Source organism: Diabrotica undecimpunctata, chromosome 1 (genome assembly GCF_040954645.1).
Source record: "Diabrotica undecimpunctata isolate CICGRU chromosome 1, icDiaUnde3, whole genome shotgun sequence".
Lineage (NCBI taxonomy): Eukaryota > Metazoa > Arthropoda > Insecta > Coleoptera > Chrysomelidae > Diabrotica > Diabrotica undecimpunctata.
The window spans coordinates 93,078,946-93,099,626 of NC_092803.1; the positions used below are offsets into that span (position 1 = coordinate 93,078,946).

Here is a 20,681-nt window from a genome sequence, read left to right on the forward strand (position 1 = left end):
CGTCTTTTGCCGTTAGGAACTGGAACAACAAGATGGTCAATTTTGTCATATCGTAGATTGTCGGACACTCTATTCATGGACAGACTATTCCTACTGACTGAATGCTTACCAGAACGTCTAGGCGGTACTCCATATTTCCGCAAATACATCTGTGCAATTTCTCGGCGGAAAACTATATTAGGTGTTTTTTTTCTTTCCTTTGAGGACTTCTTATAAAGCACCCAGGCGTTATGTAGGCATACGTCAACAAGCCAAGTAAAAAGAGACCAATACCACTTTTTACTTCTGATGGCAATTCTGTATCGTGCCGCATCTTCATCCATTCTATCCTTGCCACCCATGAATGTATTATATTTTGCAATAATCAAAGGCCTTTGTACTCGAATAATTTTCTTCTGTTGCTCAGAGTATCTCTTGACGTAACTCTGAGGATTGATGCCGTAGCAAGTTGTTGCAGCCGTAACTACAGCATTATCCATCCATTTGACCAAGATAATTCCGTCATTTTTAGATATAACATTATCAACAGAACCTCTAGTTTTAGTAGCCATTACTTTGTTGTCCGGCAAAGGGCAACACTTGGGAATTCTATTTTGTCTTATTGTTCCAGTACAGTCATATCCCCTTAGTTTTAATTCTGCAAGTAAATTGAAACTCGGAAATAGATTATCAGTATAAATATGGTAATTTGGCATCTTATTTGGTAGATCGTTAAGCATTTGAAGTAAAGGAGCTGTTGCACTTCCAAATTTTTCTACATAACTGTTATCAGTTGAAATCTGTTTACCTTGATATAACTGAAAATGAATCAAATAACTGTCTTCAGAATTCAAACACCAAGTTTTATAGCCAAAGCGTATTGGCTTACCTTTGATAAAATGTTTACAGCTATGTTTCCCAAAATACTTGATCATTGTTTTTAAATTTTTTATTATGTATTAAATCTGCCTCTATCCATTGCTTGATATCAGTTTTTTTAGAAATTCTACATTTTTTTATTTTTTCCCTTATTTATTTGACTCACCTGTTCATCAGGTTCTGTTGTCTTTATTTCATCCACAGAGTCTTTCTCTCCTTGTTCCATATTTTCGATACGATTTATTCGAACTTCAGCTGGCGCTAATAACTGTCTATGAGACAAATTGTCAACTAAACCACCATCGTTTTCGTCGCCGGAATCTTCATCCGTATCCTCATGAACATCTGGAGGAGAAATAAACACCAATGTTTCACCATTTTCTATATTTTTGTCATCATATAACATGGTCAATGCTTCTTGTAATGTAAAACCACGTCTAAAGAGAAAAAAACAGAAAACCTATTAATTATCACATATTATCCCTGTGTGACGTTATGGTCACAAACAAATATTAGAAGCTCTACCGCATTTGATACAATACTTTTGTGATAAATTATATAAATATGTCTTAAACACATGTCTCTAGATCCCATTTGTTCAAAAATATTTTTGGTTTCTTTAAAAATAAGATTAAAAAATATTACTTACTCAAAGCGAACGTCCATTTTGATGCTTTCTCGTTGTAACACCAACAAACAACAACTATAACACGACTTTGCCAGCGAATAGATCAGGTACCGGGTATGTCATTCGTGACATAGATATCTCTAGTCCGCGTGGTCGTATTACTAGTTGCATATATCGCTGTATGTGTTAAATATTGTATATTTAAAAGGGGCCATTTAGTGTGACCATACGGTTACGCTAGCAGAAAACGGGTTAATTTATCGCACTGGGAGTTCAAAAAATCATCAAAATTAAAGACGCCAACAATAAGGTAGAGAAGGACAAATATAAAATAACAAATATTGTCGAAGACTTCTACACATCCTTGTACAGCTCGCAAGGCCAGCCTAATGAAACAACAAAGGAGAACGTCAAAAGAAAAATAAAAAACGTGGGATCAGAAGTACTACCAAATATAAAGGGATTCGAAATAGAAAGAGCTTTAAAAGAACTAAAAAATAATAAAGCTCCAGGACACAACGGTATAATTGCCGAGCTCTTGAAAACAAGTAAGACATTAACAATCCCTGTACTAACAGAGCTATTTAATAGATGTCTGGAACGAGACTCTAGTAATACTCTTACACAAAAAAGGGGACAAATGTGATCTACAGAATTATAGACCTATATCGTTGCTCAGTCAAGTATACAAACTATTTATGAGAATTATTAACAACCGGTTAACCTACAAAATGGACAATTACCAACCGGTTGAATAGGCTGGCTTCCGCAAAGGATATAGTACATCAGACCATCTGCTGACAATGAGAACATTGATAGAGAAGGCAAATGAATACCAACTACCCATATTTCTTGCCTTCGTCGACTATGAAAAGGCGTTTGATAGTATCGAGATGTGGGCCATAGAACAAGCTATTAATAATTGTAGAATAGATTCGAGATATAGGCAACTAATACAAAACATATATGAAAATGCAACTATGATAGTACAACTAGAGGAAAATACAAATCCCATCCTCATTAAGAGAGGAGACGTAATATCGCCAAAGCTTTTCAACCTAGCCCTAGAAGACGTCTTTAAAACTACAAATTGGTCAACCTATGGCATTAACGTTAATGGCAACAAGTTAAACCACCTCAGATTCGCTGACGACATAGTGATTATAGCGAGCACATTCGAGGAACTGCAAATTATGATAGCAGCCAGCTCCCAATACGTCGGCCTAAAAATGAATATGAAAAAAACAAAAATAATGACAAACACAGATGACCCCAGACGTATAACTATAAATGGCAGTGAGATAGAACAAATCCAGGAATATATCTACCTAGGCCAAATCCTGAGACTTGACAAAGAGAACCAAAGTGCGGAAATTACTAGAAGAGCAAGACTAGCATAAGCAGGATTTGGAAAACTTAGTTGGATACTTAAGAACCGCAAATTACCCCAATACTTGAGGAGCAAAGTGTTCAACCAATGCATCCTTCCTATCATGACATATGGATGTTAAACCTGGACCCTAACCAAGGCAAACATGAATAAACTAGCCACAACAGAAAGAACAATATTAGGTATACGACTATCAGATAAAAAGAGGAACGACTAGGTAAGATCCAAAATAAAAGTCGAGGACATAGCAACAAAAATTCCCAAACTTAAATGGAGCTTCGCGGGCCACACTGCTAGACAAAAAGACCAACGTTGGAATACTACAATACAACATTGGAGACCTTACGAAAGTAAACGACCAAGAGACCAAAATATCAAACAATCAGTACATGAACAAATATAGATTAATGTAATATTCTAACCTGAAAAGGTCTGAATATACAATAATGCTAAAATAAAAAAATGGTATATAGGGAATCAGAAACTAAAACAATAACTTAGTAGGAACAATAATAGCACCGACTAGGTCTACAGTAGAAGAGGCAAGCTCGACTGATCGATGAGAGAAAATCTACCTGCTTTTATGTAAAACAAATCCTTTGTTTTACGTAGCGAAAGTGGAATTTTCCTGCATCGAATTAATTAGAAATTTGGATTTGGCCAAACTTGGAATTCCCAAGTATTTTGACCGATATCCAAATTCTTTGATGCGTCCGGCACGGCTGTCAGCTCCCGGCTGACACGCCTCCGGAGGACAGTTTATATGGGACAGGAAATCGTTCAGTTTTTCTACTCCGTGACCCCAAATCACAAAAGTGTCTTCGATGTATTTAAACCATACTCTTGGCCTGTATGCTGAGTCCATTACCCTCTTCTCTAAATGCTTAATGAAAAGGTTGGCTACGACCGGGCTTATGAATTTAATTGAGAGACTAGTTTCCAAGGATATGGTGGAATTATACCGTATTTGCCTCACTACCACCTACTTTTCATGGGAAGACCAGATTTATGAACAGATAGATGGAGTAGCAATGGGAAGCCCACTAAGCCCGGTCGTAGCCTACCTTTTCATGGAGCATTTAGAGAAGAGGGTAATGGACTCAGCATACAGGCCAAGAGTATGGTTTAGATACGTCGATGACACTTTTGTGATTTTATATATATATATATATATATATATATATATATATATATATATATATATATATATATATATATATATATATATATAAAATAGCCGTTATTCTGGAGTTCCCTCGAATTCGGACGGCGACCTGTGCTGCCCCTTCTCGAATAGGATGGAACGGCGGACAGGTTTTTAGCGGATCGGAGAACCTACTAGAAAATACTTGTTAGAATAATAAAATGTTTACAAGTTAAATATGAGTCATATTTTTATCGTAACACTATTTAAACAAATGGCACAATTTAATTATAATATTATTAATGCTTAAAAGAAATAAAAGGATTCTATTTCAGCAATATACAATGCAAATGGTGTGAATTAGCAACTTTTTGATGCTTGCTTGGTTATATTGTATTTTTAAAGATTGGGTACCATTTGCTAGGTTACTTCCGAGTCTGGTTTTTTTATTTTATTACAAAAAGTTAAGTGTAATTCTATCTAAGATTTGTTGTTTAAAAGAAAACGATTTGTTTCTAAGCCTCATCAACAGAAGATGGTTACGAAAAACGTGAAGAATATTGTTGAAAATATTAATAACAACGATATTCCATCTTCTTCAAACCTTTCTTCGGATTCCCTAACTGATCATTTTGATGAGAGTTTCAGTTCAAATAGTTCAGATTACAATACTTTTAATTTAAACTTTGTATCAACTTCATGTTAAGTAACCAAAATAATCCAAATGGACCACGTGGACGACCATTCTGGTTTAGATCCTTTACAAAGCTCTTCTTTCAATGAAACTGAAGAAGGATGCAAACATAGTTGTAACGAGAATTCTGGAGAACCTTACCGAGATGTTTTTAATTTTTCTAATAAATTATGCAACTGTACTTTGCCCTTTAAAATACCTGGTGATTTATTAAAAATTCATAAAGAAGTTCCTGATCTTTCTCATTTGCCTTCAGCCTAGAAACTTTGCTTCACCCAGAGAACTTAAATTTAAGGGCGTTTTCCCTGGAAAATATTTCCACTCTACTCCATATGATTCAAATTTCAAACGTGTGTTTATCTTCATGCAAAAAAACGATGTTATAGAAATTTTTGTAAATTTTGAGGAAATCCCACTGAAAAAGAGTTCTAGTAGTCAGTGTTATCCTATTTTGTGTAATTTGTTTGTATATCCAAAAATTATAGGTTTAATAGGCATTTACCATATTTATGAGAAACCAAAAGATGCAAATTATGAATGTTTGATTGATTTTGTAACAGAGGCTGTTTTTTATTAGATAGTTTAAGCTAAAATAATTAAGCATGGATGATCAAGTCTGTGGGATAGTTAGATTACTGGTACATATTGATTTATATTTTAGGATAATGAGCTTTCCAAAATTGGTGAGGATACCATAAACGAACTTGTTAGGAGAAGCTTTAAGAAGTTGATCCGCAATAAAATTCAAGTAAAATATAGCTGGCTAGAGAAAAAGCAATATAAAGCTTTTGAAGACACAGATATAGCTATGATTTTAAAAGGTTTGTAACTTGTAAACATAAATCAATGTACATTTACATGTCCTGAATTTACACTATCACCTAAGTGGCCACATACAGCTGATGAAGCATATCATTAACTGTGTCTTATATGTAACTTAGATGGCAAAATTTACCAACTCTACAAATGTTCAGGTCTGGCTATGAGATTGCTTTAAGAACTACAGCTAGAGATATGAGATGAAGGTTTGTTGTTGGCCGTATATTTTATTTATACACTGTTATTTTTGTTTTTTAGGTGTAATTACTGCTCATTTGATCATTAGAAATAAATACCAATGGCTGGGTTGGTATTTTTCTAGTTCAGGCGAGATTCATTAAAACTACATCACTTGAAATTTTGTGATTAATTTTACGCTTTTGAATGATGATTCATTCACAATAAGCAAAGCTTAATGACTAAATCTGAAATTAGTTTGTTCAATTTATGAATGTACATTAATTTTGTTTTCAGATGCTGCTTGGAAAAACTCCAAAAACCAGTGCTGCCATGGGGAAGGAAATTGAAACTTAATAATGAAATATCTGAAGAGATCTAAAGGAGAGGCTGCAGAAATAAAAATATAACTAAAATTTAATTTGTATGTTGCATTAGCAAATATGATTAATTTTGTAATGGTTAAATTGTGTGGTTGGTGGACAGAAAGAGACAGTCAAGTTTTGAGACATTTTTATTTATTAAAAATAGATACCTAAAAATTTATCTATAGCTGAAATAAAACAGACAAACTTCTATGTTAAGTATTGATCTTTTTCATACTTGTACTCAAAAATTTACTTGTCTGCTTTTAATTGCTGACCACACAATTGTAAGGGAAATCAGAATGGGAAGGGATAAGGGAAGTTAAATGATTCTATTTTTAGTGAGTCACAATCATTTTTAACAATTTTGCCAATTTCTTTAGCAGTATGCACAATCCTTCTTTCTCTTGTCAAGACAAGTGTAGTCAAAGAACCTATATCAGTCACAGCCATATTCACTCTTTAACTATTAAAATTTGTGACATTCTAGCATGCCTACAGTTTCTTTATGCCAATAAAGGTCTTGGTCCAGACGTAATATCCTAACTTGTTTTTAAGGAATTGCGCATTCTTTTTATGTAGGCCTCTATGGCTTATTTTTAATAAATCTATGACTGAGGGTGACTTTCCATCACAGTTTATTTATTGATTTCATCCCTAAATCATTGATTTTTAATTATCGTTTCATTATAATTCTTTCTATATATATATATATATATATATATATATATATATATATATATATATATATATATATATATATATATATACCCGGTATTTAGGCGTTCGACGCCCTTCCGGTAGGGATCTATGGAGGAGTATCACCTAGCCGCAAGCCCTTATCTCTTGCCGTACTGCTCCACCATAGGCCGATCAGATACCAGCATATTCTAGACTAAGCCGCAGATTCATTTTAGAATTTTAAACTGCTGCGTTAGCCTTTTTGTTTTCTGCACACCGAGCTGGGGATCGAACTGACATCTCTCGCATTAAAGCGAAGGAGAAGCCAGCCGCCCAGCCCGCTTGGCTAATCCGATCGACATATAAATATTATAATATAATTAAATATTATAATTATTATAATTTCTTATAATTCTTTCTGCTATTCCTAAAATTTTTGAGGCTTTACTGACTGATTTTTTGACAGTAAACTTGAAGAATCAGTTTCATACTGATCACCATGGTTTCCTGTCTGGTCATTCAACTTCTACTAATTTACACTGATTATGTTATAATTGCAATAAGAAACATTTTTTATGTTGATTAGATTTATACTGATTTGTCTACAAGCATCTACTGTTCTTGTAAATTGTGTAGACCATATTCTTATTCTGGTATGATTAATTTCTTGAATCTGGATTCTCTTACCAGAAGAGTTACCTTTCAATCTTTATTTTTAAGCTTGTTCATAAAATAACCAATCTCCTGAATTATTTCAGCTAGTTTGTTTTCATATTCCTCCCCATTCACTGTGTCAGAATTCCCATTTCCATGTTCCTTACCGCAGAATTAATTATGGTTCAAATATAGGTATGGTCTGAAACTTCTGTATCAATAGCTTTAGGTACTATTTGAAGCACTAAAATGCAAAATGATACTTTTTATAAATGTGTAGGTACTTTATTTATTTTATTCATGTATATTTTACTATTATCTGTAATTTTGTGCCTGTAAATCTGTAAATGTTGCATTTTTGTATAATTTTGACAGTAAATTTGTTCCATTTGTTATTAATAGATAAATATAAATATATGTAATAATAAATGTAAGTTCCTTTAAACATTTACGTTTTATTTCTCAAAATATATTCTTAATATACACAGGATGACGCCACTTTTAGTACTTTATACAATGGCGTTGACTTCTAAATTTACATCCTCAGCGCTAAAATAGACGTCCGAGAGACATCATAAAAGTCTGTCAAGTAAGTCCACCTGACGTATTATGGATGTTAATTGGACGTCCATAGGACGTTTGACACAGCCACATTCGGACCAATATAGGACGTCCTTGGGATCAAAGCGGACGTTCGGGGATGTCCTTAAAGTCAGTGAGGGACGTACTACGGACGTCTACTGGACGTACGTGTGTTATTAGGAATACATTATATACATTGTCGCTGCCGCTATATACATTTTCATGTATATACCGGCAGCGACAAAACGGTAAAAGACAACTAAATATATATAATATTTTCACTGTACCATCATTTTAGTCTCGAGCATCTTCTGGAATAAACTTATATAACTCAGTAAGGGATAAAAAAAGGAAGCGGATATTTTAAAGTACCAATACCAACAAGGCATAAAATCTCTAACTATTGAGATAATTAAATTTCTTTTAACAAGTTCAGGAAAAAAGTTATTAAGGTCTTGTAAAGTAGCGTCGATATACAGATGCTACTTTTCAAGACGATGCTAAATTAATGATAAAAGCATAATCGATGCCAAAATGATGATAGCAGGATATATATATATATATATATATATATATATATATATATATATATATATATATAAAATGTTCGGAAAGATTTCCACGGTTAGTACAATTAAATTTAGAGCTAGTATTAATCTTAGCTCTAATTTTAATATATATATATATATATATATATATATATATATATATATATATATATATATATATATATATATATATATATATCTACGGCATAAAGTGGACTCCGCCCATGTTAAAATTCAGGTTCAAGTGAGCTCCGTAGTCAAGTGGACACCGATATACGGAGCTCACTTAACCATTCCATAATATTGGCTCTGTCGATTCGTCAACATGTTTAGTTTCATAATTTTTAAAAATTTTATGGAGCCCTTAAGTACCCCTGTATCATGAATGTATATTGCTTAGTTGCACGTGTATAGCTTATAGGGGTCGTTCAGATCTTTTTCACTGTATATTGGAACTATAAGTATGTCGGTTTAAGTAAGCTCTGATAGTTTGGCAACTCTGCCATTAAGCTGTATACTTCTCGCGTATAGTCTGAACGGTTTATATGGACTCCTTATTTTTGTTATCATTCATACGCATTACAGTGTGTAACAGATATGTATACTATTAACTACCTGTTTTTGGTAGGTACGTGCTTTTCTAAAAATAGCTTTATAGATACAAAAGGATTTCGTTACCAAATTGGATTTTTTTCATATGTGGAAATTTCCTAATGTATTTTGTTAACGTGAGTATGTCTTCGTTTTATTATACGTTTATTATACGTTTTATTTAAGAATTCGATAAATAAGAACTTTTATTTCATCCATTGTTTTATGATATCTTGTATACAGATTTTTTATTATTTTATTTCTGGTTTTATCTGTGTACTACATATAATTCTGGATAGAAGGTTATCTCAAAATAAATATTTAAGTGCTAAAATAGATATTTTTGTGTAAAAATGGATAGTAGTGCACAAAAAAGGGAAGAATGCTTAATTTATCTAACAAGAATTATACCACTTCACCCATATTACATACTTCTGAATGTTTTATCTCCTATTAAGGGGTAATATGTAGTCAATATAAGTGTAGTTAGTGTCAATGATCTTTATAAGTAATAGCTTGCTGACTGTAATTTACATGTTCAGTTCAAATAAATAAACCTTCAGAAAAAAGCGATTTGAATGGCAAAGTCAACTAAGAAAGTGTAATGAATCTTGTATTACCCCAGATTCACACAGCTTAACCGGTGTTTGCAGGCAAGAGTCCTCCTGGCAGATTTAAGGAAGATAACTACCATAAGGAACTTCCTTTCGAGGGTTCAGATGGAGGAAGCAGCTTATTTTTTTGTATATCTTGCAGATGTGTTGAACTAGCCAGTTTTTCCTCGATTCTAGTCATAAAATGGGTTGTTATTCGTGGAGTGGATGTTACGAATCTAGACTTTGTTTCTTTTGTTCTCTAGCCACTTATATTCGGATATTAGGTGGATTGATAACTACGATATTGTAGAGCTTATGCATGGATGTGAGTCTTAATATCCGCTGAATTTGGCTGACTAATTTATAGCTAAATCTACGTGTTAAGTATGTATTGATATCACCCATACAAGCAAGGAATATTCGGCAGCAGAAGCATAGAGTTCAAGCGTCTACGTTTTAAGAGTGGAAGGATGTGCTTCCCATTTTTAGCTGACAAGTTCGCATAGAATATTATTTTTCTGGTTCTAGTTTGTTATTTAGTTTTAAACAAAGTTCTGTGACAAAGCACGTGGTGTTCGTGTGTATTAAGATATAAAAAAAAGTGAAACTGGAACAAAACCATGAAGTGGAGATATCCAGGAGTGGCTAGTATACCTGTTGAATACAAAGCACGTGGTGTTAGTGTGTATTAAGGTATAAAAAATGCTTATTAAAAGCTTAAAATTTTTATTTTAAGGATCTTTTTGGAATTGAATCATTCCATCATCAGTTTAATAAAAAGTTGTTAAAAAACATTGTATGGCCACATAAAAACATTGAAAGGACATCAGTATTAAAAACAATCCTCATGGTATTTATAAAGGTAAATGCAATAGACTGTTAACTTTGTTGATTAATAAAAACTAAAAATTGAAAATGGGGGCATCTTACATGACCCCCTGGAGCTGGTGAGGTTTTATCGACTTACATTACCTCTGATCTGTGCTGGAGTCTAGGGCTAACTCTCCACTTCATGGTTTTGTTCCAGTTTCACTTTTAAAGTTCTGTGAATTACAAAGTGTGTTTAAGGATTTCATAACACTATTGGTTCAGGTATATGTTCAAATTTGTGAAAGCGTCTCTGTTAGGGACATTGAAGGAGCACACCTGACTTTTTCCAGGGTTTGGCTTAAAATTGATATATAATCTATTTTTGTTGTGTTTAAGATATGAATTAGATTTTTCTCTACTTCAGAAAAAAAAGTTTTTGTTTGTGCAACAATTGATGTATCGTCTACATAATAAAAGTTCTAGTCTTTACTGGTATGGGTTGTGTAAATGTTATACAGTGTAGGGGCCATTACGGTACCCCAAAGGAAACCGTTCTTCTACGTTCTCCATCTTCATCTTCTATTCTTACCATTGAATGATACGGAAAATCTTCTATTATGTAGGCATACGTGAATAATACAAGTGAGTTTATTACCTAAGGGGATATCACATAGATTTTGAAGAAACGTTCTTTAATTTAAGGTGTCGTAGGCAGAATTTAGATTGAAAAATACCACTCCTCATGATCCAAACTCAACATCGTTGAAAGGTTTCCTCAGCTGACTGGTTTTGTCCTCTCTCATTTTAAGTTTTTCTTTGCTTCTTTGCCGGCATTTATTATGTTTATTTCGTTATTTTCAGCGATCAGCTTAATACCAGATACCGTAGGTTTGGCCCCCTATTTGCTTCCTGCAGTAGAAATACGTCACATTTGTGTTAAGCGCATATGTCTGATAAGCTTAAGTAAAGTAGAGTGTCTTTATCTGTAGATATGTCCTTAATATTTATAGACATAATTAGAATAGTTGGTCCTAAAAAGGACCGATTTGACAAAAATCATATTGAACGGGTGATTGAAGAATTAACCGATTAAGTAATTATTCACTACCGAGAGTACGCTCGATTGGGGTGGTCTTATTGTTACTACAAATTTCGTGAAGGCTTCTACTTTGAACTCCATAAAATGAATAATCTTTTACTTTTCAATAAAAATTTAAATTTTACATACTGTTACTTTTAGACGATATTTCGAGTCAGATTTGTTTAATAATAACTTTACTTAATATATAGTCTCTTTGTGAAAAGTAAATGAGCTTGTAATATCGGTTTACAACTCATATATGGATAATAAGGAAATAAACAGGTTAAAATGTGACAACAAATTGCTATATAACAGTATGAGACAATATTCATATGCTGTGGCAAAATCATCATATTTGGGTAACATTGATATTTATGTGGCAATCAGCTGTAAAAGTCATTGCCTTTTTAAATGTATCATATTTTAGCATATCATATTTTGAGTGAAATTGATCCTAAATTCGTCTAATAATATTAGGTTTTTAAAACAGCTGTGTTTTTATGCTCATTTGTTCACCTTTTGTAAAACAGTCTGTGTAAATATAAGGGATTTATATAATCTTTTCATTTCGTAATCTTTTTGTTTCATAATTATAGTTCTCTTGCTTTTATTTTCTATGGTAATACATATACATACCCAATTCAAAAGATTTTAAGATTTATGTCAAGATTTCCAAAGTGCCTTTCCTAGGATAATTTTGTTTTTAAGCCTAGTTCGTTTGATTACATGTAATTGATTTGATAGTTCACAACAGATAAGTATTGATTGTAGGTAGGATAGCAGGTGTTGATAAATATGATGGGTCGGTAGAGAGTCTCATTATTCCTAAATATGACCATATGTTACCTCCCCCTTCATTTGTGGAAGTCCTAAGGGCATTTTTTCTCTTGAGGCATCCTCCCAATTTAACTTGGCAATGCAGTTTTTATAGAGTCTTTGGATAAAGCCAGCGCAACTTTAGCATTGAGATTTAGTTTCTTGTACGACGTTGCTATCTTTATATATGTTTTTGACCTTGGAATTAGTTCTGTTCAGTATTGGTTAGTACTCGGACCTCTGTAAGTCGGAAAATACCTCTGATGGCCTTTCTAGCAATCCTGGTCTAGCATTAGCACTGGTTTGATCACAATTTTATATATCCTGATTTTAGAGATTCGAATTAGACTTCTGGATTTAAAAGAGGGTTATATATACATATACATCAGTTAGCTACCTGAATATTCCTTTTTATTTTTTATGTAACAACATTACCTATGATATCTAAGACGCTGCAATCTTTCAAAATTATATGGCTTTATTGTTCCGTTATGCCCTACTCTAGATCTCCTCTCTTTTGTATGTTAAAGAACATTTATTTGATTTTCTCATTAGTGACTATTAGACCGCTTTTTTTTGCTGCTACTAGCATTATTTTATGGCATTATATTATTTAATTTATGGATCAAATCCGGATAGCAAATAGATATTCTTCACTTTCTTGGAGAAATAATATTCTAACACACAAAATCCTATTAAATTGTCAAAACCTTCCTTGCATATTCTATTCAATTATGAGGTGCAGCAGCAATATCAGTACCATAATAAGGCGTATAGTTCTAAACTGGTAATGTTTTCGGGGCTGCTACCTGGTATCGGGGAGCAGAATTATCATTACCGAGTTAATGCATATAGGAATTGTTGCTTGAACTTTATTATTATTAAACAACACTATATTTCCTAGTAAAATAATCATGAATTTACAGTAAAAAAAATTTTTGAACGTTGGTTATGAAAACATGTACATACCAATAGGTTCAATATGTCGATATCCAGCAAAATCCTTGTAATACGGGAAATCAAAAATCAAAATATGCTCCAAGAAACTCTGTGTTATAAAACAGTCGAATAAAATACAGATTCTCGATTCAAATATTCAAAAAATTAATGAACAGCTTACTAAAATAGAAATAACGCCTATTTAAAATGTAATCCAATAACGGCCCAAGGAACAAAGCACTCCTAGCATATGGTAATGATATAGGTCTCATAACTCTAATAAGAAACTCTCCCGTCCACAAACTTCAATAAAGTGAAGAGAGCACGAAAAATGTTTCACTTAAAATCAACGAAATGAAAACCAAATACAAGGGAATCAACAGAGGATAATAAACCGGTTCATTTGCTTAGTACATTTGTTGGTTCTGAGCCTACTTCGTTAGTCAAGAGGTGGGATAAGAAACAAAAATCAAGAACTATTGTATGCTGTCCAAATTCAGTGCAATTTTATAATAAATTTATGGGAGGTGTCGATCTTATGGATTCACTAATTGCTCTTTACCGAACAGACATAAGATCTAAAAAGTGGTATCTAAAAATATTTTTTCACCTTCTGGATTTAGCTGTTGTTAACAGCTGGTTGTTGTATCGTCGTGATTGCGATTACTTTGAAATTAAAAAAAAACCAGTTGCCTTTGTTACAGTTTAAGTCCCACTTATGTAGCGTACTGTTAGCAAGAACTGACCAGATCAAAAACAAAAGACGTTCCAGGCTCAGTGAAATTGAGAACGAAATTGTAAAAAAACAGAGGAGAGGATCTACTGCTATTGTACTACCATGAGGGGCAGCAGCAATATCAGTACCATAATAATGCATATAGTCCTGGACTGGCTAATCGTTGGATAATAGGAAGCATGGATGTAGCAGTTTTAATGGTTTGGTGACTGCTTACTGAAATCGGGGAGCAGAGATATCAGTACCAAGTTAATGACTATAGGAGTTGCGGATACATTTTCTGATAACTTAGTTCCTTCCTTTTTTTTTAACATATACTATATAGAAGTCTCAAGTACAATTCTCATGTAATTGTGGAAGATGCATAAGGTATTTAGACATCGTTTTTTTGTAAAATGAACGTTTTAGATTTTCAAATGTATAAACTTGACGTGAATTAATTTGAACTCCTTTAGTTTAGGCTCTAATAGGTATACTACTTTGTAGGTTAAACTCTTATGCTATACTTTAGCAAAGGCCTAAGCTATGTCAAAAAAGACTAGCACAATTCTTTTTTCTAAAACGTATTTCTCAACAAGTTTCTCACTTAGTTATATCGATAATTCTATATATTCAATTAATCATAGGATACTTTTTATCTCTGAATAACAATTATCGGTTTGGAATCAGCTCTTTTATTACATTACATTTATAACATTAGTTTTCCATTACTTGCCTTATGATAAAAATTGCATCCGTTGTTGATTTGCCTTGCATGGATTTAAACTGATTTCCTAATATTTCTGTTTCTTCCTGTATCCTACTATCAATTATTCTCTCCCACAGTTTCATGGTACGACAGGGTAGTTTTAGGGCTCTATAGTTTGTACAGAGTTTAACATCTACTTTGTTTTTGTATACAGGTACCAAAATGCTACTTCTCCATTCATCCGGTATTCGCCTTACTTTCAAAATTCTATTAAATAGTCCTGTTAGCCAACTTGTTTCTGATTTTCTTAATATTGATTATATGTATATCCAGGGATGTCATCAGGACCTAGGCCTTTTCTTTCATCTTATGTAGCTCTTGAATTGCTTCCGCCGTCGTCATGTTGAGATGCTTTGTCAAACTCTTCGTTTAATTGGCCGTCAAATAACTCCTTCCAGCGATTTTTTACATCCATTTCTTGCATAAATAGTTTATTGTATTTATCTCGTATACATTAAATCTGATTAAAATCTTTGGTTTTCTTTGCTCCACTTTAAGCAATTTTATATGTTTTTTTCTTAGTATTCAGTTTATTGTACAGCTTTTCATACGCTGCTACCTTAGATTGTGCTACCGCTACTTTTGCTTTTTCTTTATCTCTTTGATACTTTTGATAATCTTAGTCTGATATATTTTCTTGCCCCTCCTTATATAACCTTCTCTTTTCTTTTATATTGTCTGAAACATCGTCTAACTACCTATATTTACCAATTTTTAAGTCAATTTCCTGAGATTTTTCCAAGTATTTTAGTTGCACCCTCTTTAATAATTTCTTTAAATTTCATTATGACCTTTTTCCATGTTCCAACACATTCTTTTTTTTTATTTCTGTTCTAAATTGAACTACTTTGTCGTTTGTTAACGTCAGTTAATTGTTTTTGTGACTCTCCTTGATATTTTGGTTTTATTTCATATTTTACATGTATATCTAGTACTAGCACTTTATGCTGTTGGCTTACAGTTTCACTAATTATTACTTTAGAGTCTTTACATAAGGGATTGGCTTACGATCCATATTTGGAATTGATTTTGTCTGCTTTTGAATTTGATAAGTTGGCTTTCTCTCTTCTAAAAGCATGTACTAACAGTGGACTAGGTATGGCCACTGTTAGTACATACTACTACTACTACTACTAAGGATTTTCACAGTTTTCACTGTCTTCCTTCACTCAACCGTTTTCTCCAATTTTCCCTGTCATTCCAGTCTCCATCTCGCAGGGTTCTTTTCTCCATAGCCTCGTCGATTTCATCTCTGAATGACCTTCGGGGTCTTCCTCTCTTTCTGGGTTTTCTCTGTCTTATTTCGTTGAAGTGCTTTTAATATTCGCCATGATTCTGAATTTCTCGTTCCTTCGATATATCTTTCTATCTCTGTGCATGCTTGTTCCCATCGTTCGTTCTTTTCATTTGTTAGTACATGCTACTGCTAATTCCAGCATATTATCTGCCATATTATTTGCTGCTAATAGCATTATTCTATAGCATTCTAATATTTCATCTATAGATTAAAACCGTATAGCAAATAGATATTTTTCACTTTCTCGGAGAAATAATATTCTAACATACAAAATCCTATAAAATTGCCAAAACCTTCTTTGCATATTTTATTCACTTATAAGGGACAGCAGCAATATCAGTACCATGATAAGGCGTATAGTCCTGGACTGGCTAATCGTTGGATAATAGGAAGCATGAGTGTAGCAGTTTTAATGTTTTCGGGACTGCTACCTGGTATCGGGGAGCAGAGATATGAGTACCTAGTTATTGCATATATGAATTGTTGCTTGAACTTTATTATTATTAAACAGCACTATATTCTATAACACAAGAAACACTGTGTAATAAAACAGTCGAATAATATACAGATTCTCAATTCAAATATTAAAAAAATTAAAGAACAGCTTACTAAAATAGAATTCGCCTATTTAAAATGCAATCCATTAATGGCCCAAGGTACCAAGCACTCCTAGCATATGCTAATGATATTGATCTCATAAGAAACTCTCTCCGATCTCTCTCTGCGACATCTTCAACAAAGTGAAAAGAACACGAAAAATGTTTTACTTAAAACCAACAAAATGAAAAACAAATACAAGCGAATCAATAGAAGAGAGCAATTTAATCTAGATCGTGGATAAAACAAGTTATGTTTTTATCTAAGAGGATGTCATAGAATTTTTGGAGAAATGTGCTCTAATTTAATATGTCGTAAGCGGCATTTAGATTGACAAATACTACCCCTGATACCTGATATCTTTCGTACCCGTTGTTGATTTTTGCAACAACGGGTACGTTATTACATACTTTATAAGTATTACGAATAAAAATAAATAAGCAAGAAGAATGTAAGTGTACTATATTTAAACCAAATGACAGAAAAAAGAATATTATACATACATGTACTTCTAAATTAAAAATTATATGCCTGACAACGCAAGATACAAAAAACAATGATTTAAAATTGAAAATAATGATAGTTTGCACAAGCGACAAAGTATTTAAAACGATAAGACCGAACATATTATATGTAATTGTAATAGATATGTTGGCTAAAATTAAGTTACCATAAGACACAGAAATATTATATCTGGGTAATGACTCACTACTGTTTGCTAGAATCTGCCATAAGTGTATCCATGTGTTTATATGTATCTAAAGTATAGTAGTATATTGAATTCGCTACATTAAAAAATCGAAATATTTAAATTAGACAGTAAAAAATTAGAATTTTAAGATTAATTTATAAATTATTATAATTTAAATTTTACTGCTTGATGAAACTAATATTGTAAGTCATACACTGTAGCAATCGAAACATCGGAACGTACATTTATATAATAAATGTTTCAGTTCCAATGCATTTAAAAAATACTAGTAAATAAAAATGGACACTTGCCTTTTCAAAGTTTATAATAGACACTAATTTCAGTTTATCTATAATTAAAGCAAGTAACATAAATTAACACCAAAAAATATTTAACTACATTAACCAAGTACCCATTTGTGAAATTTCTCGATGACTAAATTGATTGATATTTAAATAAATTTGAAGTTCCAAAACGTACCTGCTGTAAAATTTAAAAATCTACGATTAATCAAATTATTGGCAACATCGGAGGAGTTTAGTTGTGTACGAGAAGAAATATATACGGATCCCAAAAGTGTTTTAACCTATTACGGAGGCCACTTAATCCGACGTGTTGGTCGGAGTCCACATAAAGCGCTACCCAGATAATAATATACACGGTGTATATTCGCCTGGAGTTAGTATAATACCGTTTTAGTACGGAGCCCTCATTAACCGCTAGATCTATATATATATATATATATATATATATATATATATACATATATATATATATATATATATATACATATATATATATATATATATATATATATACATATATATATATATATATATATATATATATATATATATATATATGTATATATATATATATATATATATATATATATATATATATATATATATATATATATATATATATATGTTATGTATTTAAGGAGGCACCGACTATTGTACAAAACTATTTATTAAAAGATACAGTGGTTACAAACATATATTATGGATGGATCCGTAGACCCAGGGCGTTCCATCACCTAACCTCACTATCGACCCCTAGTCTTTTTCACAGTGTCTCTTATTCCCCTGCCGGACTCATATATAACAATATATATGTATATATATACATATATGTATATATATATACATACATATATATATATATATATATATATATATATATATATATATATATATATATATATATATATATATATATATATATATATATATATATATATATATATATATATATATATATATATATATAAGGTAACTGACCCTATAATTGATACTGTCCGTATATTTGACAGGTTTTATCAATAAAGCTAAAAATTAAGAAAATGGATCCGCAATTCAGTAGATTTGTGGTAGTAACGCCATCTTTCATTTGTTCTGAAATCAATCACCCCGACTTTCTTACTCAGTTGGTAAAAAACGCGCCAAAACAACAGTTGTAATGTGCATGCACACGGTGCAATAGCGTCTCTTGTGTTTTGATGTGGTGAATAAATTAAGGTGAGTGAAAATCAAGTTACTTTTCAAATGTGTTCTACAATGTTGCTACTGTTGCAAGGAAGGTTTTGTTGCTTGATATAACATTTATAGAGTCTAAAAATCAATTTTTCATTAAAAATGCTCTAAAATTTCCAATATGTCAGCTATTTTTTAGGGTGTCAAATTTTAGGACATCTTCTGGTAAAGTGCTATAAATTTGACATGTAGGTGTCAAATTTAGGGACACCCAACTATTAATATCATATGTTCGTTTTCTGTATCCATCTCACAGAAATTGCGTATAGTTATCCTTTTTTGGTATATTTCATTACCAATGTTTTAAAAACCTAAATCTGACACCCCAGTCAAATTTAAGATCAAGGGTGTCAAAAATAGGTACACGAAAGTTGCTTTATGAAAAATTGAATTAATTTAGCATTATTTTGTTAATAAGTAAGGATAACTAAGATAACTCTTATTTTTAGATGCCTAACAAGGGAAATATTTATAGAAAATATTCTCAGAAGGATCTGAGTAGAGCTGTAGAAGCCTGTAAAAATGGAATGTCTTGTGCTTCAGCAGCTAAACAATTTAATGTGCCACGTATCACTTTGATGTACAAAGTGTCAGGAAAATTTCCTATGGGATGCAAAAGTGGAGTAAGCACTGTATTAACTGAAGGCGAAGAAAGTCTATTAAAGGATTGGATAATAAATGTTGCTAAAACCGGTTTTCCCGTAACAAAAGACCAATTATTAGACAGTGTTGCCTTGCTTGTGTTGAAGAGGCCTAATAATTTTACAAATGGTAGACCTAGTAGACATTGGTTTGAAGGATTTTTGCAGCGACATCCGGAATTACGTCAACGAATGACCCAAAACCTAACAAGCTCTAGGTCTGCTGTCTCGGAAACAAATATCCGAAAGTGGTTTGAGGAAATCAATGAATATTTTGTTGCAAATAACATTGAAATCACCAATCCCAGACAAATATTTAACGCTGATGAAACAGCCTTTTTCTTGTCGCCAAAGGGCAAAAAAGTTCTTACTAAAAAAGGATCAAAAATAGTATACAGCTATTCAAATGCAAATGACAAGGAATGTATCACTACACTAATAACAGGTAAAGTATCTTAAATAATAGGTAACACTTTTCTCTACTAAATTTTCATGTTTTTTAGGCAATGCTGCAGATGAAGTAGCTCCGCCGATGATAATGCTTAGCTATGAACGGATCCCTAAGAATATAATATTAAAGTGCCCACAACCCCACTGGGCAATAGGACGCTCGGACTCTGGCTGGATGACAGTTTCTTTGAATTCATTTCCAATAATTTTTACAACTGGTTGTTAAAAAATGACGTCCCATTTCCAGTTGTTCTATTTGTTGATGGGCATAAGTCCCACTTAACCTACAATTTAAGTGCCTTTTGTTCCGAAAAGAATATCATACTGATAAGTCTTCTGTCTAACGCCACTCACATTTTACAACCTATGGATGTGGGCGTTTTTCATCCATTAAAAAGTGGGTGGCAAAATGAAGTTCATGCTTGGAGACTAGAAAATAAAAAACAAACCCTTAAAAAAGAAGATTTTGCGCCAATGCTTAATAAAGTTTTGCAGAAAGTTCTTGGTTCTGGACAAGAGAAAATACTGAAAAATGCGTTTAGGAAATGTGGATTATATCCATTCGACGTTAATAGTGTCGATTTCTCAAAAGTGTTGAGAAATGAAATTGCAT

The 20,681-nt window shown here is 32.5% G+C and overlaps 1 protein-coding gene across 1 annotated transcript; it reads left to right on the forward strand.

Annotated features, from left to right (window-relative positions):
• The first annotated feature begins 5,316 nt into the window (after nucleotides 1-5,316).
• LOC140433712 (uncharacterized) lies at nucleotides 5,317-20,294 on the forward strand. The gene is made up of 4 exons (XM_072521691.1): nucleotides 5,317-5,328; nucleotides 5,376-5,462; nucleotides 19,427-20,063; nucleotides 20,122-20,294. The coding sequence occupies exons 1-4, from the start codon at nucleotides 5,317-5,319 to the stop codon at nucleotides 20,292-20,294; spliced, it is 909 nt and encodes a 302-aa protein (XP_072377792.1).
• Nucleotides 20,295-20,681: the final 387 nt, after the last annotated feature.